This window comes from Cyanistes caeruleus, chromosome 8 (genome assembly GCF_971803275.1).
Source record: "Cyanistes caeruleus chromosome 8, bCyaCae1.hap1.1, whole genome shotgun sequence".
NCBI classification, from domain to species: domain Eukaryota; kingdom Metazoa; phylum Chordata; class Aves; order Passeriformes; family Paridae; genus Cyanistes; species Cyanistes caeruleus.
In genome coordinates, this window is record NC_141708.1 from 17945564 (window position 1) to 17967733 (window position 22170).

General features: G+C 38.7%; 1 protein-coding gene across 4 annotated transcripts in view; it reads right to left on the reverse strand.

The window, feature by feature from the left end:
* WDFY4 (WDFY family member 4) overlaps positions 1-22170 on the reverse strand; it is a 134562-nt gene that overhangs the window by 88200 nt on the left and 24192 nt on the right. For 3 of the 4 annotated variants that reach the window (XM_086900391.1, XM_086900390.1, XM_086900392.1), the window contains 13 exons: positions 21872-21975; positions 20356-20502; positions 19800-19989; positions 18488-18677; positions 16422-16582; positions 15704-16156; positions 15220-15324; positions 14191-14381; positions 11157-11767; positions 6994-7087; positions 2222-2436; positions 1250-1350; positions 132-339 (listed from right to left, as the gene is read on the reverse strand). In XM_086900391.1, the coding sequence (XP_086756517.1) occupies positions 132-339; positions 1250-1350; positions 2222-2436; positions 6994-7087; positions 11157-11767; positions 14191-14381; positions 15220-15324; positions 15704-16156; positions 16422-16582; positions 18488-18677; positions 19800-19989; positions 20356-20502; positions 21872-21975 (2770 nt within the window). The remainder of the gene's footprint in view (positions 1-131; positions 340-1249; positions 1351-2221; positions 2437-6993; positions 7088-11156; positions 11768-14190; positions 14382-15219; positions 15325-15703; positions 16157-16421; positions 16583-18487; positions 18678-19799; positions 19990-20355; positions 20503-21871; positions 21976-22170) is intronic. The other variant, XM_086900393.1, reaches the window with a different exon arrangement.

Consider the following 22170-nt stretch of genomic DNA (forward strand, 5'->3'; position numbering starts at 1 on the left):
CAATATTGCTACAGGGACAGCAGCCACAGGGTACATAGATTGAGATGAAGAGAGAAACGAATAGTTACTGTGTTCAGAGTAAGGGCTTGGAGACCTCAGAGCAGCTAAAATAAAAGCAACAGCAGGAATACCCATAGCCTTCCATGGACATGTCAAACTCCACAAATGATGGAGCTAAAGCAGTGCTGTGTAGCTGGAAGTTCCGAGGTGATGTCATGGAGATGAGACTCATGGCAGTCTGGAGTGCCAGTGTAGATCCCTTGGACAGCCAACGAGAGGTTCTGACAGGCACAACAGTCTGAGGATCAGATTTACTGTCCACCACACTCTCTTCTGAACCTGAAAGATGAACAACAGTGCCTAACCAGATCAACTAACCTACTCAGAACAGCACTTCATGCTCTTGAGAGAACACATCCTCAGCAGCCTCCAGAAATTCTACAGCAATACAAAAAAATATTGCACTGAAAGCATTTCAAAATGAGAGGCTGTCAGGAGAGCCATAGCCATATTTTAGCCATATTTTCTTCCCATACATCTTCAGACAGCTCCAGAACTCACCCTATTAAAAAATTACCCCAACCCATTGGTTCCATTTCTCATATACAAAGACCATTCATTCAATTCTGCTGTAACAGAATAGTCACAAGCAACATGTGGGAGAGATTTGAAGAATGACTTTAAAGAACATAAGACCCAAATACAGACCAGGTGTCTCAGGCATGAGACTAGTTTAAGCACCAAATACTACTATACTGTAGCCTCTCATCTATAAAATACATTAGAGCAGAGAAACTACTCAGATAGAAAATAGCCTGCATAAGCAAGGTAGATTACTAGGATATCCTAGGGACTACAAAAAGCAGCACTCTTTATTCCCATCCTTATTCTATTTCTAGCTATAAATCACAGGAAAAATATGCTGAAAACAAAAGGTACACTCCCCTTAGTATGTAGAATATTAGTATTTTTATAAACCATGTCCTTGTCTAATCCAGTAAAATCTGAGTCTACTCAACATCTAACTTGAGCAAAAATATAACGTGATCTCTGCTGGCCATTAGATCAGCTCTCAGGTTGGTCAAGTACCACCCAACCTGGGAAACACCCAGTGAAAATCTTTGGGGAATAATTCACCTTTCACAGTGATTGTCTTGGAACAACCCACTCAACAGCTGTGTCCTGTCATTTCATAGATATCTCTGACTCAGACACTGCATCAGCAACAGGCAGTTCATTGTGTGCTTACCTGCATTAGCTGAATCACTCTTCTGATGTGAAAGGACCTTGGTCTTGTTTGCGCTGGGCCTCAAAGGTGGTAATGGAGAAGCCCCCAACCACAGAAATTGCCTAACATAAAAAAAAATAAGGCAACTTAAAAAAAGAAAAACAAGCCAGACACTTTTGGAGTCACAGCAACCACACAAATAGAGCTTAGACTTCTGGACAACAATTTTTCTATTGAACACTTAAGTTTTAAAGACATCCAAAATAGAACAGAAGAAGCATTTTCCACTGTGGCAGCACAAACATTTTGCTTGCTTTACATTTCCTTTCAAGGTTTTCCTGTTGAAAAAACCCCAAAGATTTCTTTTCTCCATCAATATTTTTGAGTAGCCCTAATTTTTCAGAAAAAAAAAAACAACCAATCCATAGATTTATAAGTGAGTTCTCTTTAAGAAATCCTGTACTGTATTTGAGTGAAGGAAATACAGTCTTCAACTGAATATTTAAATTCATCTGCACTCTGGTAACTGTTAGGTAATGTCTAGCACTTGTTAGCATTAATGAAGAAAGTGCAACCTCAAACTGGAAACAGCGACTGAGGAAGATTGCACTTTTTATTTTTGTATCTCTCACTGACATGGATCTGAGACATGAGAAAGTAATTTTTACTCTGCAGAAAACATTTTCTCCATATAAATGTCACAAGAGAATAACCCTGGTTGTTTTGCAATGACTTAATTAGTTCATTCATAAGTGGCTTTACAACCCCTGCAAAAATGATGCAGCAGAACACTACACACTTGTTCCATCCTCAGGAGTCATTTAAGTATATATCCTGCAATCAAAGAGCAAGGATTAACTGGAACTTGAAAGAAAAGGCTAAGTCTTGCTTAATTAGAGCACTATGTTAAGCATGTAATTATTTTATAAACTTTGCAAAAAAAAAAATGGCACTACCAAAGCAAATTGTTTCCATTAGATACAAATCTTATACCTTAACACATGTGGCTCAACAGCCTGAGATGCCAGCTTCTCAAACACCCTCGTGAGAGGCAGATGCAGGGGATGACTGTCACTGTAGAAAGCATCTTGACAGGAGGTTATGATTGTGCTCAGCAGGCCAGACTCACACATCACCTGTCGGCTCTTCTCTGACTTCACTAAGGACTGGATATGATCAACCAGAGCACATTGAATTTCCAGGGAAAGCTGAAATGGACACAGAAGTAAAGTCAGAGGGCTGGAACTAAACAGTATAGGGCAACAGATTTCTTCTATTTTAATTTGTTTATCAGTTGTCAAATCCCTGTGTGTAAACATCTGGTCCAGAAAAGAAGCCCTAAGGCAAGAGGCTCAAGCAGAACTGCATGGCTGTTCTATCAAGCTCTGCACTAGAACAGTGTGCATGTATTCATCTGAGCAGATGCCTGGCTATCCACAGCTCAGCTTTCCTGCCTCGACCCTATGGCAGTGAAGGAAGAAAACTATCAGCTGCCATTTAAAAACAGGGGACCGCCACCAAGGGCAGGTTGTTAGGCATAAACTCCAAGATCAACATAGGAACTCAGAATATATTTAACATTAAGCCTGTGGAGAGCCATATTGACATTATCTACTCTTCATTCTAAAAGCACTGTTATTAAACAAAACTGTATCAAGTAATGTCATGAAACAATTTTAAAAGCTTCTTTATATGATTTGCTGAATTGAAGCTTTCCTTCATTATTGCTTCTTAATGATCTTAAAGTCTCTCAATTCTCATAAATTATCTTTAGAGCAATTTGTTCCCAGTTAGGAATGCATTGTACCCCATTGACCTAATTATATTTCTTGTAAAAGAAATGGATCATATATTTAAACACAAATCTTACAAAGATTAATTATTCCCTATTTCCAAGAGCTTTCAAGCTTTTTCACATGCTCTTCTAGGAAACAGATGTGCAGACTTTTAAAGAAAAAGACAACAGTGGTGACAGGCATGCAAATTAAGGCAGTGGGATTTGACTTTATAACATGAATGAGAAGCAACTGGATAAAGAATAAGCTTATTAAGTGTAAAGAGGAATTGACCTCTTTTGCATTCAACCAGACAAAGCCAATACAGGACAACTTCAAAGCCAACAAGCAATTTGTTTTCAAAGTGACCCCAAGTGCAACCATTAGAAAGCAATACATCCATTGCAATATACGTACTGTTTTTGCAAACTTAACTACCGTTTGTCATATATGAAGGGTGAGGTCTTTGGATAACATTTTCTTCTCTCTAAAGGACTATTCATTGCCAGGGACATATGTGGCATCACATTACACATAGAAAGTGTCCACCAGACTAAACTACACTATTGCAGTGTTTCAAAGTCTCACAAATTTTAATCTTTTAATTAACATTTTACTCAATTTCTGACTATATGCAGGAAAGTGTGTGTACATACCACCAAACAGAGAATTACACAGGTCTTGACAAAGTGAAGCAAGCAGTTTATTCCAAAATAAATCCAATAAAAGCATAATGGTTACAAAAAGATTGATTGTTTTCATTAGCCGAGCATCTCTGTCAATACTGATATTGCCTTGTTTTGAAAAAAATGAGCTGTTTTCATGGATCTTTGTTCCAGTAAAATGAGATTTTAGTTGAAATACTAAAGGTGGCCAGGAAAGCATGCCATGTACTTCTGTATGCATTGATTGATTTTTTTAACACTTATTTCTTGCATCATGAATCAGGATATAGAAGGTGCAGTTAGAATGTAGCAGAGCTCTGCCCCTGATTAGAGTTTTAAGGGCAAATGTCACCTAGCAATTTGCCCAATCTGCTTAAGTAGCTCCCAGATTCTTTCTCCTAAGAGCTCACGGTTTCAAAACTTGGTCGCTGAATTTAATTCACTGTTATTCATCTTCAAGATTATTATGCTATATTCAAGATAAGCAAAAATTATGAACTTCCGTCGCTGTGCATTCACTTTTAAAGAATGCAATTTCCTTAGATTAAAAAACAATACAGCAATAATTATGTGTTCAGAAATACTTGAAAAATTTTACTTTTTTAACATCTATAGGGAGAACAAGTCATTTAGCCTAAATTTAAAACAGGGATAAGGGTCTTTTTAAAAGGTTCAAAATCCTTATTGATGGACAATGTTTTACTTTCACAACAGTGACTGTGACAGCAGATCATCATACAAGAGACATGGATGAAAACCAAAAGGAATAATCCAGCTGTGGAAGCAATAATATTATTTAGTAAAAGTATAAATAATTTACATGATGAATTATGTGAGGTTTATTTTTTGTCTGTATTCAGAAGAAACCTGCCAGGATGATGAGACAGAACTGAATCATGCTTTTATTCTATTCTCAGAAGTTCTTTCCTTTCCCCTACTCACCTTTGTCAGATCTAGATGATCTCTATCTGACATTACAAATGAAAAAGATTTGTCATGACACTCTGGAATTTAAAATTTCAGTCAAGGATGAGATGCATCTGAGAGGAAACTTCTTTCTTTTCAAGTTATAAAACATCCTGTGAATATCCTGGGCCACATATCTAAAGTGGGTGGGTACCTGTCTCAGTTTACTAAGTGTTTGAAACAGGTGCAATGTTACCTTTCATAACGAACAGACAACATATTAATAAAATCCTGTATGTGATCAAGCAACATGAAGTCTGATGGAAACTGGCTTAGTTCTAGTTACAGGCATGAACATGACATGAGTAACGTCCTCTAAGTACAGTTTACTGACTCAAAGGCTGTTTACTGACCCAAAACTCTAGGTCAGTTTTCAAGTTTTAAGCAAGTTTCTGTACCTATGACATTCAAATGATTTTTTTTCATTATGCCTAACAATGGCAGGAATATACATTCACAAATCTATTCTCCTCAGCTTTTAGCTGTCATTCCAGAAAGTACAAGAAGTGACTGAAGTGGAAAATGACCTGTTTTACTGTCTGCTGTTGGGTTTTCTACACAGACAGGCTCAACAGTGCTTCAGCCCATCATTTCCTGGGTCTGAAAAAGGTCACTGAGAAGTTGCAAAATTGGCAGGAAATTGATATTATTTCTGAGGGTCAAAATCAAAAATACATTAATTTTATTGAGTTCCATTCATGTTTCTCTAAAAGCAGTGCTTTCTCATTGCCAATTCTGTGAAAGCAAAGGAATCACATGTGACCTGAGCTGATTCTAAGATTTTTCCAGATTACTACAGGACACTTGGACCTAAAGTATTTATTGCAGCACTAAAGCAAACAGGAAGAGATGAGTTATTGTCTCTTCTTCTCCACATTTGCTCCTAAAAACTGTACTTTTTTATTCAGTCTTAAATTCAGAGCAAGAAGCCCCTTAAGACCTTTTTTATGAAAGTCTGCAGTACATCCACAAAGCTATTATTTAATCTCATCTAGCTGTTAAATACTGTGGCACTAGAAAAAAAAAATAGTACCCTGTTTGGAACAGAATATATCTACCCAAAGAGCAATTCCTTCGGTTATTTTCCTTCTACCAAGTAGCTCCCCTTCACTAGCCTCTGAGGTTAAACCTTTTGTATCAGATCTTACCTGACTCCTGTGTTCCAAGCAGAATCTCCTAGCACAAGGATTCATGCAGTGGAATATGTTATGATTAAAGGTATTGAAGCTCAGTCTTTTATGTCTCTACCTGGCAGCATCAGTGAGATTCCCAAGCTCTGTAATACTCTATTCAGTATCTCTCTCATTCAATGATTTTTGAATAGAAATACCCAGGAAAATTCTGTTTTTGCTTTATCCTTTTTTGTGGGTTATTTTATGACAACTCTTCAAGACATTTGTTAATTTCTAGCTGGAGTTTGTCGCAGGACCTTCCGTAATAGTGGTCCAATTTTACAGGAGGCAATCATATTCACAACAGCAATACTAAAACACTACCAGGATTAATTTCTTACTGGCTAAGAAAAAAGGAGTGAAGGAAAAAAGAAAATATGAGCATTCTTAAATACATAACTGAAATTGCAGCAATCTGTGCTTTAGTCTTTCATATTTTTAGGAACAGTGCCATCTACTGAGGATCTGAGAGGCTCTCCCTCTTACAGAGCTCAAGTCCCAGAGCCAGTTCCAATTTCATGATGACACTCTCATCCAATTAACCATCCTACTTGTTTTTCAGAAATTAATTACTGTAATTAACAAAATTTCACTAGCTGATGGCTTGATTCCAATAAACAGAGTTGTAATGTGCCAGGAGTTATTTATCCCTTTCAGGGATCTGGATGAACAACCTGGTTTTATTTCAGTCCCTCCATATGTACTTTGACAGTATTCAAGTATTTTAGACCAAACAGCCAAAGCAATATAGGCAGTATCTTCAGAGGTGGTGTGTATATATATATATATGGAAGGTTTGACAAAGAAAAACACATTCTAAGCTGCTAAGACTAAATTGAAAGTTTATGGACCATTAGGTCTAGAGTGTCAGACTGTTCAGGTTGCTAGGCCTGTTTGCAATACTTGAAACAGTTTTCAGGGCCCTTCTACATTATGCCTTTGCAATAAGTATTCTGGGGCCAAAATCCGTGTACGACATCAGGCATGTACAAAAAAGGCAAATTGAGAGCCAAAAGTCTTTGTTCTTACATCTGTTGACTCCGTGAAATTTGTGCTGTTTGTCCTGACAGTGTTGTGGGTAAATTTTAGTACTGCCACATTTGCAAAGAGTAAGCAATTCCTGGAAATGAAGCTCCAGAGAAGTAGAAGACACTGTTTTGATGGCATTTTGATATGTTCAGACTCACCTGAGCATGTCCTTCTTTGTACAGCTTTGGCAACAAGCTCACCATGACACAGGCAGCGCCTGGATGTACAATGATGCAGTCTCTCATTTCCAACCTGCAGTAAAAATACACATCATAATTATCATTAACAGCAAAGAGGTTCTAACAATGTTCCAGAAGAGCATACCATTAAATCCTCCTAGTAGCAACCAGGCTCAGCTTTGGAAACTAAGCAAACAATACAAATGACCTGGAACAGCCAGATGCCTCCTTAGAGTAAGAAAGACAGGACAGCACCTTCTCATGAGCTGACATTTCAAGGACCTGCACATTCAAAGATATGTAGCAGCCTCTTTAAACAAATTTTGCCTTTGAAGATATTTGCAGAACATAAAACAGACAATCAGAGGAATCACTGATGCATCAGTCCACAACCCATGTTATCCTTTTATTTTTTAGAAATTTATATCTTGGATTGTAAAATAACTTTAGTACTTTAAAACATAATTGAAATAAGCAAAAGTGAGACAATTGATAAAATCAGTATGCCACTCTCCCCTTCCAACACCAGAATTTGCCTAAAGTAGTAAATTCAAGGTGGATATCTGCTTTCCCACAAGTTTTCATTTTTGCCACTTAGGACCTTTTTAAATCCAGGCACAGGAAGGAACTGAGGATCAGACATCATAGAGAAGATCTGCTAATGCCATGATGCAGGCGAGAGGTCAGATATATCTTGAAAATGAACACACAGCATAGCAAAAACTCTAGTTTAGGCACTACAGTGTCATCCTGTTCAGAGTATAATCAGCATTTCTGGGTGCACCTCTAGAGCTGTGATATGCACTGTCAGAAACCTCTGTCCCAGGCAGATCTCACAAGAATAGCAAAGATTGCAGCAAAAATGGCTGTAATCAGACTGACAAAATAAAACACAGTATGCTTTATGGACTCTATAAAAAACAAGTATAACCAAAAAAAAATAAAAAAAAAAAAATCAAGGGATGTAAAGGAGTGTTAAAAGGCTGCAATTAAACATGTTTGTTAGCCACTCCCAAAAAGTCTCATCTGATACAGCAGAGCAAGGAGTAATGTGTAGCACACTGCCACACAGTGACAAATAATTTTTACTGCACCCTCAGGAAAGATAATTTCAAATAAATTGTTCATTTCCTTTATTTTCTGTGCAATAAATCAAAAATCAGGTCTGGTGTAAAGAGTTGTTGCAGCAGTAGTTTCAGTGTGGATAAATACACCTGTACTTTACATGAATGTGGGCAACTTTCTAAATGTCAAAGAAAAAAGTGCACTGAAAATATGTTCTCCTCCCATCTCCCTGAGAAAATCCATACCATTTAAAAAGAGAAAAATCTAGGATCACTAAAATCAATAGGGATGAAATCATGGTTGGAAATCTGCCTGGTTGGAAACAAACCTGGCATGCTGGCCCCATGCCAAGGTGAACATGAGCCAGTGTGCCCAGGTGGCCAACAAGGCCTGCATCAACAGTAGTGTGGTGAGCAGGACCAGAGTAGTGATTCCTCCCCTGTATTTGGCACTGGTGAGGCCACACCTCGAGTGCTGTGTTCAGTTCTGGGCCTCTCACTACAAGGACATTGGGGTACTGGAGTGTGTGCAGAGAAGGGCCAAAAGGCTCATTAACGGTTCTTAAGAATATTATACAAGCCTTACCTCCAGCCTTCTCTAAGGTCCTCATTTTATGGTCTGTCTTAGTACAGAAGCTGTGTTCCTGTGCCAACTCCTCACCTCTGCAAGTACCCCATCTCTCACACCCCTGCCCCAGGGCTATCCAATCAGCCCCGTGATTCCACTCCATACATCTCACCAATATCATGGTGTGAATCGCAAATCTGCTCTGCACTGATGATACTTAAAAATAAGACACATAAGAGGTTTTGGGGACAAATTGAGATGTCACAAAGAGCCTGAAGAGCCATTAGCACAGTGAGCTGTCTGTGGTAACAGCAGCTGCAGCAGCTATGCTGCTTGGGTAGGTATAAAGAAGGGCTTCCCTCCCAAGGAGATCACCCTCAGTTAGCACAGCTTGCAGCAAACTATGTTTAAGCACCAGGAACAAAAGGCAAACCAGAGACCCCATCTGTCACTAAAGGCATTTAAATATTACTGCAGGAGCAGGAACACAGAGGGCTGGTTTTAAAATGGGAAAAACAAGGTCAATGCCCCTGTGTCCCAGAAGCTTGCAGCATCACTGACCACAGGACAGTGGAAGGGGCTAGATTGTTATCCAGCATTAAAATGTTAACTTCCCTGTGTATTAGACACAGGCTCCTGCAGGATCACCTCCTTTCTCTGCCTCCTTGAGAATACTAAATATATGTTGCAAGACGGGGCATCACAGGCCACCTACACTGACTGCATTCAAGTTCCTCCTTTCTAGCTGCATAGCTGCTGCCTGAAACCTTTTCAAGGGGAAGTGTGAGTGTGGAGTACAGCTAAGAGGAAGCTGCATTAGAGGAACAACAGGCGTGCAGAAACTATGGGATTTCTTATTTTTATTTTCATAAAACTTACTGGTGGTAATGGATACAGCAACCTTCTTTTAAGACTCCATTCCTACTTCCACTTTTCTGTATGGCTTGAAGATTGTCAGCTTTCCAGTACATATTCCTCTTTTTCGTTTGCATACACTTGTCATGGACAGTTTCCAACCACCCCTAGCTAATCTGGCTTCCTTTTGTGCCTTCACATCCCAGAACCAATACAAACAATCCCAAATCAGACACTGTAAACTGAAAGGGTCACAGTTTACAGGATTAGTATCTCCACAAGTGGTATTCAGTTACTGTACAGCATCACATCTCAGCAGGTGAAACAACACAAGGACACAGGAAACCTTGCTTCTTTCAGACCTAGTGACTTCAGAAAGACAACCATAAAACAGAACCATACCCCTCCCAGCATTGCAACAACCTTCTCTTTCTCCCTTAACATCCCTGGGCCTCTCTTATGCACACACTTAAGCAACAGACAATATACTTGTCACAACTACCACCATCTACATACTCTGCACATGGACCCATGTTCTCCCAAATCAGACTAGAAAGATCTGCTTGGAAAAGAGCGCTTACTCCTCCTGAGCTCCCAAGTCCTCTCCCCAGCATTGAGTATCTAACCAGACACTTCCAGTGTAATTTAAAGAGCAGTGACAGGGAACAAACATGTCCATAACTACTTTAAAATCTGCTGCATAGGGGACAAAAACCTACCACACTTTTTTTACTTGCTTCAAACAATTATAAATACCACCAGAAATGCTTATTCAGCCTGCCTCAGTACTCAGAAAAGAGTTCTGCTGACTTCAGTGACTGCTGCTACGAGTGACAGACATCATGTCTTGGCCTTTAACTTGAGAGATGACTTGGCAATAATCAACAGCAAGGGCTGAAGAAATCTCACACTTACCAACTTAGTCTTTTTAAGCATAACTCCAACCAGCAACATAAATTTGATAAAAGGACTGAGATTAAAGATAAAGCTAGAGAAAAGACAGGAAAATCTCATGAGTTACAAAATGCAGATGATTCAGAATTGGTTCACAGCTGGCAGCTATATTGATTTCTGGTATAGTAATCCCTTCCTACCAAGGATATATATTTGGACATAAACCTTCATACACTGGGGTAAGCAGCATGACTATTTTTTTCCAATTTTCTCTATTTCAGAATGAATAAATGAGAGTGTGTCTGCATATGTGCTTGGACACACATTCATGAGGAAGCATTTAAAATACCTTAGAGTAAATTTTATTTTTAATATATCAAGTGACTGGAAGCAGATCTCCACATAACTGAAAAAAACAAAATTGACCAGGGCAGGTTCAAACAGTGACTAAGCACAAGCTTTAAGTTCCAGCAACCTTCTTTTGAGACTCCGTTCCTGCTTCCACTTGGCAGGTGTCAGAATTTTCAACAAACTGCAACTCAGGGCTGTGTGTCCCACTGCTGCACTAAATCCTTATATCCCAATTTTCCCATCATTTACCTTTCCAAAAGCATTTCTGCTGCCTGCAGGTCTGTGAGCTGGGATTGAAAAGATTTGTTTCCCTTTGGCAGGTTATATCACACCTTACCTCGGTTTATTACCATATAAAATGCACATACCAGCCTTAAGTACTCTATTTCTTGTAGTAAATAAAAGCTTACTTCTCTTCAGGGTTTTCCCATAGCATGTAGGCAGAGGCAGCTAATTTATTGCCTGGTCTTTTGAAAGCAACAGGATGCTCTTCTTGAGCTTGGGATGCCTCCTGATCATCTCTTGAGTCTTCTCCCATCTCTGGCTTCCTCTCCTTAAAGTAGCTTTCCTGATGGAGGGTTCCTTTGACCATATGATCAAGAAAATTCAGAATCCAAATGCAGTTTTTTAGCCATGCTGGAAAGGGCTCTGAAGAACAGAATGCTGCACCCAAGAATTCTGCAAATGTCCTTTTCTTCTCAAGGGTCACAGGAATTTGCCTTTCCCCTTCTGTCCAGAAGCATCCAAGTGATCCGAGATCCTCTGCCATCTTTGCAAAGAGACCATTCTTCTGGAAGAAGCTGCTGTTGACAGGGTCTAGGTGCAGGGCTGCAGTTATCCCCTGAAGAGTGCAGAAAACCAGCTCCAAGATACAATTCTGTCCAACTTCGGCCCACTGCCCAGAAGGAGGGTCCTGCAATGCACCTTCCATGTCTGAGAGGAGGGACAGGAGCCCATTGAATCCACTGCAGGTTCTGAAAGCTGAATGGCTCTTGGGACTCTCCAGTATCCTCAAGAGCGACTATGAACATTGGGAAGAAAGGAAACAAAAGAAACACTTAAATCAAGGAGCCAAGAAGCTTGAGAATATTTTAAAATTATGAGTTTGTACAAAAAGCCTTTCACTGAAATTTCATTCTTCGAGGGGGGAGGGGAAGGTGGTCAAAATAATGGTCTCAGTGCACAACTTATCCCTTCCCCCATATGCCAAATTAATCATACAACCAATACTTAAATGCATGCTTAGGAGCCACTAAAGCAGTCAGCCTAACAGGCACAGAACAGGAGGAACAAAGAAATCAAATCTCCTGTCTTCTCAGACTCTCTCAAGAAACCTGCCTTTGCCCTCAACAAACAGCAGTAAAGATTCTGTTGTAAATACCCTCATATGGAAGCTGGCAGGAAGACACAGCTCTCTACAGACAAGTCTTCCTGCAGTCCTGAATGCACATGAGAACCCACATTAGACTTTTCCACATATGACTGACAAGGCCCTTTCCAAAAAACCCTGTGACACAGGATAGCACAAAGAATATTGCAAATAGAAGGCTCTCCTCATTAAGAAAGACAAAAATACCTTTTCTCAGTTGAGGCATTTCTAAAGTTTGCACAACACCTTAGAGGAAAAAAGCCATTAAAAGTTAGAACTTAAGTCAATGAAGTCACTAGATTTTATCTGACTTCAACAGGCTTAAAGCAGGTTATAAATGAATGCCACTTGACAATATTGCACATAAAAACAACTTAAACTATTTGCCAATTTTGAATGCTATGGGCTTGCCATTCTAAAACAAATCTGGAAAAGTTATTAAGAGCTGTGGAAGTAATATTGGTGAGAAAAAGGAGCTTGCAAGGAAACAGTCTACTGCATTTGAATATAATTGATCCCAAGTTTTTGGGATGTTGCACAATTCATTTTGTACAGGGACTTTTCAAATTTGATCTGTACCTTTGCACATTGGAAAGGGTTAATTTTATATATATATCTTCCCAAGAGATATCCAATGAAAGAGCTTTATTTGACAACCTCCTGAGAAGGAACAGTTTTTAACAGAAATATATCTGCCTGTAACAGGATCTAGGACTGTGAGAAAGGGTTGCCAGAACGGAAGGGGGAGGGGACACTATTACTGTCATTCAATTTTGTATGATAATGTATCAAACCAGGCAGAAACTTCTGAACAGGGAATAAATTTAATAACTTAGAGCTGAAGTTATCAGGATAGCTTTAACACATTCCAGAGTAGGTCAACAGTAAACACATTTCCTCCAGCTTTAACTCAGTTAGAATTTAATCGCCTATGAGTTAGTATTCCTCTGTCTTGAATCTATAAAACTGATGTCTACTGGAAACCCCCTAACTCAGTTACTGCTAATAGAATTTATTTCACACATTCCATTATTTGTTATTTCTCATAATTGTCCACGTGCCACACTGGAATATGGCAGTACTAATTGCATTTGGGCTCAGGCTCTAACAGCTAAATATACATTAGCAAATCAATCTGAATTTGTGTGTAACACAATCACAGTCCCAATGGATAAAGAAAATAAATTCATTTGCTTACATTAAGCTTTAATACAGTAATCATTTGTCAAAATTAGACACTGAAGTTGCATTTATTTTCATATTAGTTTGGACATCATTCTCAAGTTTTCCACAGATATTGTTAAAGTTTACTGCTTCAAATCAAAGCTACAAACTTTGTCCTTTATTTTTTTTTTTCCAGAACATGGTTCTTTTATTATACAAGCAGTTGTTATATTATACAGGAAAGTGAATTCCAGTCACACTTGACAGAGAAAGTAGAAAGAAATTTTAAAATCAGTGCTGCTTTTCAGCTGGATGCCTAGGACCTAAACCAAAAGAAAGCACAGTGATTCTTTCCTCTGTTTCATTGCTCAGGGATCAGACATCTAGGGTCAGTGGAGACTATGACTTGGTTCTAGTTTCTTCCTCCAAACAGTCATAAAATTATTCCTTTCCATTGCTTCATCTCTTTTTACATGATGTTCATGTTTGTGAGAAATGACTAAATTAAGGACAGCAAAGTGTCAACCTTGGAAACTTATCAGAATGAAACTGTTCATCTCATGCCTACCACCCTTGCTCTTCCAATCTCACTGCTTCACATCTTACATCCTCTCTCCACATACCCACTTTCATTCATATTTGTTTCTCCTTTCTCTGTCACATGACATAGAACTGCTTATACAACCATGCCTTCAGCATTTCCATTTGTCCCTCTTGCATTACTAAGTCTTCAAAATACTTCATAATCTGATACTGGAATGAAGGTATTGACCACACATGCATTGCTAAAATCAAAGTGCCCAAGTTTCCATAATCTAGAGATGGCTTATGGCTCCTTCTTCTGCTCTTACCATCTTGAAAAAAGGCACTTCCCAAGAAAACAATGCCTAAGTGAGAGCCACATTAATTACCTTCAGAAGATCTAATTTCAGATGCAGTTCCCATTGAGTGGAAGAACACAGAGCCCCAATAATAATGCTCATATATTCTTCATAATTGATGACTGATAATTGCTCCAAGATGCTGAGAGTAGCACTCCTGTAGCACTCATCATCCAAAAATATCTTGATATATGGTACCATTCCATAGTCCTTCAGAACAACTAGGGACAAATACATTATCATTTGTTAGTTAAATTGTCCTTTGCTAGTAGTTTTTACAGGCAGATTATCGGTGTTAATGTGAAGTGACACATTTCTACAAATACAGCAGGACAGGTAAGATGAGCAGCTGGTTAAGCTAAAGATGACACAAACTGCATGGCACAAGAACAACTAGGGATAAAATGACTGGATGACCATGATTTCCAATCATCAGAGATGACAGCTTTCCAATACAATAATGAATGAAAAGAAAAATACACCTTAGTTTCAGCTTAAGCATCTCTTTCATTTAGGAAGGGAGCTTTCTCATAGTAACACTGTGCAAGATGCTGCAAACATGATGATTGTAGGATTCCAGAGTGAATTCCAGTATTCAGTAATGTTCACTCCTGTACTACTATGTTTCCCAATATTCCCTACAGGCTTCTTAAGTATAACACAAATATAGGAGTGTTACACAGCATGTACCTGATCCAATCAAGATTTCAAATAACAGATATAATAGAAGAAAATCTGACCAAACAAACATTACACAAGAGTCAAGTACACTTATTTTTTTTCCACAAGCTAAGCTAGTGCATCCTATATAAATACTTCAGGGTTATGCGTCTGGATGAAAAAAAACAGCGGACTATTGGGACAAAGCTCATTATGCAGGATGAGAATACTTTTGTCACATTTCTTCCTAGTGTAATACTGGTATCCCTACACTTCTAGCCTTTTTCCTCCATTTTTGACTGAAGCACAAAAGTCAAAATTTGTTGGTGCTCCTTAAGACCATGGCCACTTGCACCACCAAGTATCATGAAGGTAATGCAGTCATATCTATTTCCTTACCTGTGTTCCTCACAGACCTAGCTGTAAGGGCAGCCACCATCTTCAGCATCACAACATTTAATTCCTTCTCAGTGCCTTCTTTCAGGCCAGGCAGATGAGTTCCAGCTATCAGTATAATAAAGGTTATGTTACAATATACAAAAAACAGAAGGAAGAATTCCTAATTTTTCTTGCTCCAATCTTACACTTGCATTCTAGAGAGCCCCTAATTAAGACCTGTTTACAAGTGTGGGCTGTAGGGTGCCACCCAGAAAAATTCAACATACACTAGCAAAGAGAAGCCCAGAGCTGTTCAGGCTACTGAACAGAAAAATAATCAGAAAAGATTTCAGAGAGGACTCAGCTTATGTATCAAATTTAGGCCAGTTGGCCTGAAGACAAAATCTAGCTACTCAGTATAAAAAATAAATTTACTGCTGAGAGATTATTTATTCCTATTCATCTGCCTGCTTCAATAGTCATTGTGAGTGGCATTAAGCTGTACCTGATTTCCTCAGGATCTTGGCTTCCTTCCTCAAAAGTGCCAGCAGTAGGCCTAAGAGCCCAGAGTCACGGAAAATATCACTAAATAACAGGTCCTTCTGGGTCATGCTAAGAAGACACTGGAGAGCTGTTAAGGTGCAGAACGGCATTATGTTTTCCTTTATCAAATACTGGATCTTCTTCAAAATCTCATGGGGGACATAGAACAGGTCTAGGACTATGGACTCCACCAGCCTGAAGAACTGGACTTGGACTGGGTGGGGTTTGAAATGAATTATGTCAGTGAATTGGCTGATAGGTTGCAGTGTCCATTCCAGAAGAAAGAAGTTCATTCTGTCCCAAGCCCATATGGTACCAATTGCTGCCAAGATTCTTCCACACAGGTGTTGATCATTACTTCTCTGGAAAATGGATTGCAACACCTGAAAAGGCTGGAGGTTTTTCACTGTCATTCCTGTGGGGGAAAAAGCTAGGTGAGATAATTTTTACATGAGTATTATTTAAGTCTGCAAACACCGTAACTATACTGTTAGATCATCTGAAAGTGAAAATAAGAGCAACAGACATGAGGGATATGATTGGGAGGCATATTCCTGAGCTTGGATCACACCCTAGAGCTGACATGGTCATTTCAGATTGATGCAGGTATTTTCCTATGACCCACCTATCCAGCCACATGCGCATATATATATATGTACACACACATATATATACTATACCAGTAGACTGCGTCCGTTCAAAATCAAAGTGCGGCAACTGTGGGTGTACAATATTGCCAGAAACTTTCAGTTCAGTTTTTCCACAGGTTGTAAGGCAAGTCAGCATGTCCAAGATCTCATCCAGATAGGGGTCTCCTTCATTTTGCTGCAAACCCTCACATCTAGGAACAAAATTCGAGACAGTCATATGCTCATGCTCTAATTATACAAACACCTCTTATTATCAGATATGGAGTACATAGGAGCTACACAGAATAATGCCATAATGGCACACTGAATCAGAACAAAACCTACAAACTGAAGTGACACTGAAGAGTCTTCTGAACAAAAGGAAGAGAAATGTTTCAATGTAGTTCAGTTAAAAGCTAAGCTTAGTCCAAAAAAAGCTAACTCAAATAAAGTCTGATTTGAAGAATAAAAATTCAAACTTTGTGAGAATTCAAATAATTAAAACACCCTTCATACAAAAAAGTGGGCATATGTTGGCAAGATAAGGGACTTGCTAACTGAGATAAATAACGGAAAAATCTCAGCCCTGAGGAAGGGAAAAATATTATATTGCCTGAGCTTTGTGAATTAGACATGAAGATGGCACATCTCTCCTAAGTAAGGAAATAGTTTGAAATGTAACGTCAGATTTGCCATCGTTCATAGACTGAAGTGACAGTCTGTCAAAGGACAGAGAGCTGCTTATCACATCATCTTATTCTGTAATTCTCAGATGGGTCAATTATGAAGGAAAACTGCATCATCTGGGCATGAGATGAGTGGCAGAGAAATAGACTGATACTGTTTGGTTAAAAAATCTCAGAAGAAAACAACAATATGTTCTGGTTTCATCTAAACATTAAAAAAAACCCCAAACAAACAAACCAACCAACCAAAAATGAAAGCAAATGCTCTCTTTCAAAAAATGCTATTAGCAAGATGCTTTTTACCTGAAGAAAAAGTTCTAAACACCAGAGAAGAGGGTACCTGCTTACACAAAATATTCTGGGAAAAACTCTCCATCTAACCCTTTATGCCAGCATATGCTGGGAATGAGGACTAATCTGAAGCCCTCAGCATCTGTTATTTCTGTCTCTGCAGCCTAGTTATATCCGTTGAAAAGGATGGAGACATTCACAGCCCTTACTGAAAAAGATTCCATGTTTCCTGACATAACATGGCTAGAATTTAATCAGAAATATGCATATCAACACATTATTGTTGATGTTGCTTATTTACAAGGGAAATCTGGACAGTCTCTGGTAACTAAAGAAACCACTGCCAGAAAAACACAATTTTTTTCCAATCATAAATTAATAATTTTGTGGCATTCAAAAATCATGGGGAGGAATAGTCACTCACAGATATATTTGACTTTGTGATTCAGTTTACAATCCTCTAGATCCAAGTTACAAAAAAGCATCCCTACCCCAGTTGTTGTTCAGGGACCAGAGTTTTCACAAGTGTTGGAGAAAGAGTACAAGAATAGGCAACTACAGAATGGAAACAAAAACACCTGGAAATGCTCTCTTCAAATGATGTTAAAGGAAACTCACACTGGTGTGACAACACAAGCTGACAAGGAGAGTAAGAGATTCTGCTTTGCACTTTGCACTAGTGGGGATTTTTCCTGATATGTTTATGCTCATCTCAGTTCTGAAGAATGTAAACATTTCAGATTTAAGTTTGGGTGGGTTTTGTTTGCTTGTTTTTGCAGAGCAAGGAGATGGTGTTTCCCTCCCTAGCTGACTGCCTTCCTGGATTAAAAGTTCACTTCAACTGAGCCAAATGTCTCTGACCTACATCCTCTGTAATACTAATTGTTGAAGAACTTCTGTCTTGTGTTCAAAAAGTCCCTATTTTGTCCTAGTTTGCCACCTGCAAACTAACTTCCCCTATATTGTTCTCCTTCTGTTATGGTTTGATTAGTAGCACTTATGTACTGCTTCCCTTCCTAATATAGCAATGCCTTGCATCCACACAGAGTAACCTATATGATTTACATTTTAAGAGACCACTATGCATTCTGAAAATTAAGCTTTACCATCCTCTAGAAGCCTACTAGACACATCTCTTACCTGAGTAAAATTTTTAGCAGGAGTTGGTAGCCATCATTATTTTCAAACTCTGTTAATAAAGCTGATGATACAGGATAGGAATCTTTCACAAAGCACAACACAATACTAGCAGCTTCACACACATCACAAGCAGGTAGAGTATCAGCCAGTGTAAAGAGGTTCTGTACAGCTATTTTAATGCAGTCAACAGCTGTGGGAAAAAAATACAGCAGGTATTTAAGAAATGACAGCCAAACAAGTTTAAAGTTACTAACAAAAATTAAACAAATTTGAAGTTATTTCCCAGTAAAATAGGAGCAAGATAACTTTTTCAAAAGAAACAAAAAGAGGATATATGAATATCATGTTCCTTTCAGAAGCTAAATTAAGAACATTGCTGGCTTTAAAATATACATGCATTTCTTTGCTTTACTACCAGAAACTGATTTGATCTCAGGAGCATAAGCTTTCAACCTCCCCAAGCTCACCAAAATTCATATATGTTGAATCCAGCTGTCTGAGGACAAGGTAAGCAGAGACTTAACAGATTTAATTGTGTCATACTAAGTCAATCACACATTCTGTGCAGAGTTCACAGATTAATTCTTCTCTTAAGGAAGCATATGTAATGGGGTACACACAATTTGCTCTGAGGAATTAATCCTAGTTTTCTTGTCTAATCTCATGATCAGTCCTTCCAGGCCAGCTTCAAAATGTCCAAATAGTTCTTTCCATCTCACTCGGGAAAACAAATTTTTATTTTAAAATATAAAAATATCTATATGCATTTACTCCATGACACAGAATACTGATGGAAATTTGTGCATTGTAAAACTTTTTTCACTTCTGAGAAATTGAGACTTGTGGCCTTTGCACTTCTTAATAAGAAAAAAATAATTACTTGAACTAATAAAGCCTAGAAAGAAATGGGGACTTAACAACCATGATGTTGTCCCAAAAGGTACCATTACTCTGACAGTGCCCCTAGCCTTGCATTTAGAGTTCATGAAACTCAGGCCCACAGACTGAGTCATACAACTTAAGAAAAAACATAACACATCTTCCCCTTGCCTACGTCAGTCTAATTAAGAGGGATTGGCTCTTGCCTGTGACTTGGGGGTTTTTTAATGTTAAAAACCCTTCAGTTTCTAGATGACTATCAGTGCTAAATAAAGTTCCTCTGTACTAAATCAAGAGCTCATGCTTTGCAGTTGACTACTGAATGATGTAAAAGAGATTACAGATGATGTAATCTATCCTGGGGAGACTCTTTTTGGTAATTCATTCTCAGGAGAGCTATGAGGAAAGGAGAAGCCAATTTACTAAACCAAACCTTGTAGGCACACAATGCTGGTTTTGGTCTGAGCCTTTGAAATTGTTCTTAGCACACGGCCTGTAGGTACTTTCCATGAGTGGCTGCACTGGTCCCACAGAGAAGAAGTTGCTATAATTAATGACTGTAGCTTATCAGCTGCCAGAAGCTCCTCTACTCCTTGTTCCTCTTTGTACATGTTAAGCATTATCTGAAAAGCAAATAAACATCAGCTACAACAAACACCTCTAGAGATATCCAGGAGCTGAAGAAAAATCCATTGGAGAAGGAGATTTTAAGTTTGATACTAATGCCAGGAGAAAGGATGCAGTGAAATGAACAAGTAAAACTACTACTACAATATTCTTAATGGATTCTTCACACTCAAAGTCATGTTGTTTTGTTTAGTAAAAAAATAAGAGCTAGTTTATGTGTTTTTTATGGCTTCTGATGCTTATTCAATGTTATGCAGTCCAAACTCACAGGGCTTTTGTCAGTTTGAATCAAATGAACAGGTATGAGCCTTAGTGAACATCTGTGTATCCAGGGCAAATGAACCCCCAAATGCACATCTCACCTTAACAAGCATTTCCTGAGTTTGGGTATCATCCTCACTTGTCTCCCTGTCATCGCTGATTTTCTTCAGAGGGATAGTAAAGAAAAGGTACAGGCACTGCATCAGAGCAGCTGGAAGTCCAGATCCAATAATGTTCCACATAGTCTTCTAAACAGGAAAAATAAGATCAGTCCCTCCAGAAGCTGACCACAGTTTCCTTGTAATTCTACTCACTGAGAATAGTCATGGCTGATGAAAGACCTCCTTAAGCATTTTACCCTCATGAGTGCTCTAGGTCATACAAGACTGGCAGTCACATAGCATAGCTGTAAAGATCCACCTGGCAGAATTAAATGCACTGTGTGTTGCTGTAGCTGCTCCCAGGACTTCTTGCCCCAGCTGAACTACAGCTTTGGCAGAAGTACTCTGTCCTGCATATGGAAACCTGCAGTCAGTGAAGCACATGGCCTGCAAACTAACTAGCAGCTGAGCCAATAGTAAGCCCAGGGACAGACAGAGTCTTTCCAGGACACTCTGCAACTAGAAATGCCTGGTATGCTGAAAGCATGAATTCTCTATTCCCTCCTTGACTCATCATAGCAGTAGTTTACCTATAATACCTTTACTTTTTTAACATATTGAATAACTGCACACACTTCTAATTACAGGTTTTATAAATGCAAGTAACAGTTTCTTCACAGTCTTTCTCAACACTCAGCTTATTCCTATCTTCACTATGGCTGCGTAGCCAGACAAGTCCCAGTGTGTGTTCTTGGCACACAGTAATCATAACAAAAATCAGCAGCAAACTGACAGAAGAATGAGCTTTGTGATATGGAGTTTTGCAAGTATGTGTGCTATGAAAAATGGCAATGTCTTAAATCTGTGAAAAATACCAGTGTCATCAGAAATTTCATGTTGTGACTAGCTATATATACAATTTTATAAAGCTCCTTATGACACAGAATATATCCACTATAAACTGACTGTAAGATTTTATTTTTTGTCTTTGAACAAGAAAGAATAAGACAAACTGTTTAACTAAATGTCACAGATAAACACACCACAGATGCCCATCAGCAGGCTGATGCCAGTCTGCATTTGAGATGGCTGTACAAGTCGAGTTTTTGAAACACTTCAAAATGGGAAGCTATCAGGATTGAAAAGTCAACCACTCTATTACCAGACAGATTCTTACTATTCACCTTTTTGATATGTAAGCTATACTGACAAAGAATGCACCACAAGATGCACAATGTGGGGGGGAGGGGAGGTGGAGTAGAGAAACACAAGGAAAAACAGCTGTCTGATAATGAAAACTACAAATGTAGCTGAAAGCACAAAATGCTTACTTTTCTCTTTTAGAAAATCCTGGCCTACAAGGTGGTGTGTCCTTCAACTGTCTACCTTGAGCATGCTGAAGCTCAAAATATTAGGGCTAATGCACATACTGAGACTTGGGTCTTCCACTGTTGGGTTGCCTACACAGTTTCTCTGAAATAAAAAGGAGAACATGCTTCGCAGTACTTTCTCTTACCAAGTCAGTCTGTGAGAGCAGATACACTGATTTCAGGAGCAAATGGCCATCTCCTGCTTCCCCTTTCTGTTGCAGGAATTGCTCCAAAGCCAGACGAGCTTCTTCTGTTATCACAAAAACATTAATCTTTAATTCCTTAGTGAAAGATTAAAATGCTGCATTTATGCTTAACAGATTTGACAAATTTAACAAAATTACAGTAGCAGAAGTTCACTAAAGTAAACTGAAAAACATAAAATTACTTTGATTCAGCATCAAGCATCAACATGTAAACTACATGTTTCAAACTGAAAAATTTC